General features: G+C 32.0%; 1 protein-coding gene across 1 annotated transcript; it reads right to left on the bottom strand.

Moving 5' to 3' along the window:
- Positions 1–455: 455 nt before the first annotated feature.
- On the bottom strand, positions 456–5,922 carry polr1f (RNA polymerase I subunit F). Its single transcript, XM_051136167.1, is given in 5 exon segments — positions 456–720; positions 723–985; positions 3,236–3,444; positions 3,557–3,698; positions 5,582–5,922. Coding segments are annotated over 5 exon segments (1,077 nt in total). The 5' UTR covers positions 5,881–5,922; the 3' UTR covers positions 456–556.

Genomic DNA, 5,922 nt, shown 5'->3' on the forward strand with positions numbered 1-5,922 from the left:
CTTATATTGGTTTACATTAGGACCTGTTACAAGTTACCAGTTTTGTTTCAATTAATTATTTTTAGTGTGTAGAGATGCAACTATTTGAAAATCTGGAATCTGAGGATGCAAAAAAAATCCAAATATTGAGAAAATCGCCTTTAAAGTTGTCTAAATCAAGTTCTTAGCAATGCACATAACTAGGCAAAAATTACGTTTTGAAATATTTACGGTAGGAAATGTACAAAACATCTTCATGGAACATGATCTTTACTTAATATCCTAATTATTATTGGCATAAACATTATTGACACATAAAATGTATTGTTGGCTATTGCTACAAATATACCCATGCTACTTATGACTGGTTTTATAGGAAGTTTCAGTATTGTGTGTGCAACAGCAAAAAAAAAATAAAATGCATGCTGCCCTCTTCAGGTGGAAAAATGAAAAGTGTGCAAACACGCCAGAGGAAAAAACATTTATTATTATATTCTGTAAATATAAATCACACATAAAGTATCTCAGTCACACACAGCTCATCGTTTATAGTTCATGAAAGGGTCTGTGAGCAAAATCACTTGCTCTTTTTCTTCTTTTTGGTGGCAGGTGCGTCCTGCAGCCCGTCGTCGCTCTCGGCCGCTCTCTTTCTGCTGATTTTATCGCTGACGTACCCACTGGAGTCACTCGTCGGGAGGTCACAGGGCGTGATCTCATCTGCCTCCTGTCGTTTGTCTTTTTTTTCTTCTTCTTCTTCTCTTTGTGATGTCCGTTTGCGTTGGAGTCTATCTCTGTTGTGTCGTCGGCGGTTTGGTGGTATTCTGACGTTTGCTCCAGGCTGCTGTCGTTCAGAGACTCGTCGGCTGCAGACTCCGCTTCACGCTTGTCTTTCTTCTTTTTCTTCTTGGGTTTTGGACTGTCGATCGTGTCTTCTGTGGATTCTAGTTCTGCGGTGGATTCTACAGTCGATTCCTTTTGTTCAAATTGCTCCACGAGCTCTTGCACTCTGAAAGTCAATACATTGTTATCAGTAATGACTTGTCTCCCAAATCTATAACAGCACAATACTTGGCTGCCGAACTGTTATCTATTGCAACTTTATAAGAAATGCAACAAGTACAATTTGATATTGCAACTAGGGCTGGGTGATATGGCCAAAAAAATGATCACAATTTTTTTCATATCAGTTGATATTGATAATTATCACAACAAATGTCACATTTTTATTTTTTCAAGTTTAAAGGCAGATTTTTGCTACAGTGTGAAAGTTATAAAAACCAGACGTTTATTTGCGGCTTTAAACAATTCTTTATGGTCAGAGCATGACAAACACTTCATGTCTGTTGAATTCTTTACACTTTTTCCATAACAATATAATACAAAAATTAATAGAAAAAAAATATTTCTTAGTTTTGCATGAGTAATATTGTTTCAAATCAAGAAACAGGTTTGTGTCGCCTGATAATGTTATTAATAATTTAACTCTTTTGTCTCTTAAAAATACACATTTCATAATAGCTTGAGTTAGGATGTAGATTTATGTTCATTACCAAAATCAGTAATATCTGTAAAAACTGTTGCAACCTCATTTTTATATGGTGAAATTTAATTATTCTGATTTTTTTTTTAATAAACCATTGCTCCTCCATAGTAGCATACATTTAGATCATGATCGTAACAGTTAAAACCACAAATACAGCACCTTAATACCATGGTAAAAAATGTAATATGCTTTCTAGGTATTTGTATTAAAAACAGTAGTCTAAATACATTTAGTATAAATGCATAAATGCTACAGCTTAATCACAAAAAAATATTGTAATCATATTCCATTACTCCTTTACATTTAACACGTCTACATTAATAATATAATAAAACTTGACAAATATACCCACATTTCTGACACAATACCACTGTGACTAGCTTTCTTTCGTTCCGCCTTTGCCGTATAAACATTATATCGAACATTTAATTGAACTCGTGTATCGTTTAGAGGAAAGTTATATTGCATGAAAATTATCGTTATCGATTTATTGCCCAGCCCTAATTGCAATATATTGTTTTCTTTTCTGACACCACATACATTTATAAGGCGAGTCATATTTACAAAAAAAAAAATACATAAATAAAACACATTTTTTAGAGTTTTATTTCAGAAGCATCAAACAGTACTGTACTATAAACAGTACTGTATTGCATATACTGTACTATAATAAAAACAATTAAATAAGTTCTTAATTTTTTTTATTTTTTACCAAATCACTAGTGTTTATTTAATAATCAATTAATTATTTACTAATAAACACCAATTAATTAATTAATTACATTCTATATAAACATTAAAACTGCAAATAAGGCAGTTTTTATATAATCTTTTCTTTAACAGCATACTAATTAAACGTCAATTCTTTTTTTATAAACAAGGACTAAACTTAAAAAAAAAATAATTTGAATTATCATCAATTCTGAAATAAAATTCAAAATCATAAAAAAAAGGAAATTACCCCCACCCCCATGCCTAATTATTAGTAAATTAAATTAAAATAATTAATTTAATGAAATTTCCATATTTGGAGAAACGTGTCATTCCATCACTGTCTCACCAATGGATGTGAATGGGTGCCGTCAGAATGAGAGTCCAAATAGCTGATAAAAGAAAAACAATAATCCACAAGTAATCCACACCACTCCAGTCCATTAATTAACATCTTGAAAAGACAAAAGCTGAAACAAATCCACCATTAAGATGTTTTTAACTAAAATACAAGTCCATAATCCATAACAACACTTCCTCCAGTGGAAAAAAAAGTCCATCTTGTGTTGTCTCTCACATCAGAATTGGCTTGTCAATGGTGCTTGATCTGTGCAGATTTCTCTCCTGATTCAGACCAGACCCCTTTTTCACTGAAGGAAGTGTTATTATGGATTATAGACTCGTAATTTAGTTAAAAACATCTTCATTATGGATTTGTTTCAGCTTTTGTCTTCTCAAGATGTTAACTAATGGACTGGAGTAGATTATTTGTGGTTTTTATTGTGATGATATTGTGACTCTCATTCTGACGGCACCCATTCTCTGCAGAGGATCTATTGCTGAGCAAGTGATGCAATGCTGTATTTCTCCAAATCTAATGAAAAAACAAACTTATCTACATCTTGGAAGGCCTCAGTGACGTCTTAGCAAATTTTCATTTTTGGGTGAACTATTCCTTTAATAGATCTGTTTTTGCTTTTTAAAAGAATGCTTTCACCCTACCTGGACTTCTCCAGCCGTCCTCTGATGAGCAGAACACCCACAGCGTCGGCATCCAGCTGAAACACCTCAAACTCCAGGTTCTGTCCGACACACAGTCCCGAGTCTCTCCACTGCTCTGAGGTCAGTAGAAAGGGCTTCACCACCGACGCGTTAAAGCAGCCGTGAACCAGACAGCCCACGTGACCCACTCCTATTTTATTAATCACACCCTGAGTGACACACAGACGCAACATGAAACGTCTTAAATCACACCAAATATCATGAACTCATAATCATGCACAGAGTATGATCTCTAGCTCATGAAGATCTTGTAAGACGTACCACAAGCTTTAATCCTCTCTTAGGTTTGAAGACCACAAATGACGCCTCGATGTTGAGATGAATGAATCCTGCATCGTCATAAATATCTCCATGCTGTCCTACGACTTTAATGCTGTCATATGCCACAGGAACACCTTTCAGACTGCAAAACCACACAACAGATGAACGAATGACTGTTAGATATTTTCTTAGTTGCAATCTTTATTAATAAATGATGTTTATATAGACGTTTCAGCGCAATAGTCGATTATCATGATTTTAAACTGTGGTCTGGGAAAAAGAGAGTGCTAAGATTAAACTAAATATTAGATATTTAAAGAAATAAATACATGCATACATAAAAATTAGGGTTGCAAAGGAAAGGAAAAAGTCCAGAAAAAGTCTCTGAAATTTACCCAAATTTTTCAAAAGTTAAAATGTTCCAACTTTTTGCAACCCTAATAAAAATACATAAATAGTAATAATGTAATGTAATAGAAAATAAATAAGTATTTTCCAAATAACACAACCTGCAATTAGAAAAAAATATGCAGAATTTCACACTTTTTACCCCCAAAAATTAAGTTTTCATTTAGCAGAAAAACAACAACAACAACAAAAAATGTAAAAATCAAAATTCAAGTAGTGTATAAGCATTTAAAATGCACTTTGAAACATCAACTTATTAATTATATAATTATGTTTTTACTTCTATTTGTTGTTAAAATGTAAACATTTAAACAGTGGGTGTACTAAAAGACAAATTTATTAAAAACATTAAATAATAAAGTAATGAAGACAATACGAACAGGTATATAAACATTATATTTAAATATATAAATATAAATAATGTATTATAATATTAAATATAATTGTATAATAATATATAAATAATTGTATTTATTAATTTTTAAATCTCTCTCTCTCTATATATAAAATAGTTATTTTATTTATTTTTTAAATCTCCCTCTTTATACAGTATATTACTTATTTAGAATTTAATTTGTTTATTTAAACCTCTCTCTCTCTATATATATAACTTATTTTTAATCTCTCTCTCTCTATATATATATACACATATTAGTTATTTATTATATTGACTTTATTAATTATAGTTTCCTAAAATGTAAAAATTAAGAATTATGTTGATTAAATATAAATTTTACATAATTAATAAAAAATAAAACATAATAAAATAAATTCCTTGTTATTTTGTTGTATTTTTACTTTTTTCTGGAACTATTTAAAAGTTAAAATAGCTATTAATTAAAATTATGATCAACTAAAATAAAGAAAAAACTTAAGTTAAAATATGAATTATTAACGTCTAACTTAAAAATAGCTAAAAATTAAATGTGATTTTGCTTGAATTGTTTTTCTGCTGTTTTTGACATGTACTTAATTATTTTATTTATTTTTTAATCTCGCTCTCTCTCTCTATTACTTAATTTTTTTCATCTCATCTCTCTCTCATATTAATTATTTTATTTTATTTATTTATTTTTAAATCTCTTCCTATATATATATATATATATATATATATATATATAAAACATAACTCTATTTTTTAATCTATTTGTTTTTCTTCTCTACAGAAAAAATGGATTACTGATTAATAGTTTTGTAATCTGGCTGTTTTTGTAAATTACTAATTTCTACACATAAACTACATGCAAGTCATAATCAAACTAGTGCACCAGTCCTATTCAGTCTTTATAAACTGACTGTACCTTTACTAGATTCAACTGACTTTAACACGCAAGGAAAGTATGACAACCTTACAAGGAGTACCATGGTATTACCACACGTCAATATCAAATTCCATACAGTAGCTGCAGTGACACACACTGACAACCTTACAAAAAGCACTATAGTACGTTTAAAAAGTATTATTATTATTTTATTTACTGTATCATAATAGTGAAAGACAAGCAATTGAAGCATAGAAATTATGTATAAACAATACAGCACCATACTGTTTGCATCAAAATACCGCGGTGTTACCATCATTAATCATGGTATTTTCTTCGCAGCCAGTGGTTTTACCTGCTGGAGTATTTGAGCAGCTCAGAGTTGAGTTCCTCCTGTATACCCGTGCGTTTTTTCCGCAGATGTACCGGCGGCAGTGAGATGTGTCTGCGGTGCTTTTCCAGCACCAAACACGAGTACCGCTCTTTCAACAACTTTACCGCGTCCGCGAACGATGGGATGAGACACGGAACCGGCGCGACGAATCCACCAGGTGTGTCCGCGACATTTCCACTGGATGTTTGCGCTATCGTCGACACATCCGCGGAGTTTGTGGCGGGTTTCGGAGCTCCGTCCTCCTGCGACAAGTTCGCCATGCCGTACACATGTGGAGGAACACGTGGTGCGTTTGCTCGCGG

The sequence above is a fragment of the Labeo rohita genome, chromosome 19 (genome assembly GCF_022985175.1).
Source record: "Labeo rohita strain BAU-BD-2019 chromosome 19, IGBB_LRoh.1.0, whole genome shotgun sequence".
Taxonomy (NCBI): domain Eukaryota; kingdom Metazoa; phylum Chordata; class Actinopteri; order Cypriniformes; family Cyprinidae; genus Labeo; species Labeo rohita.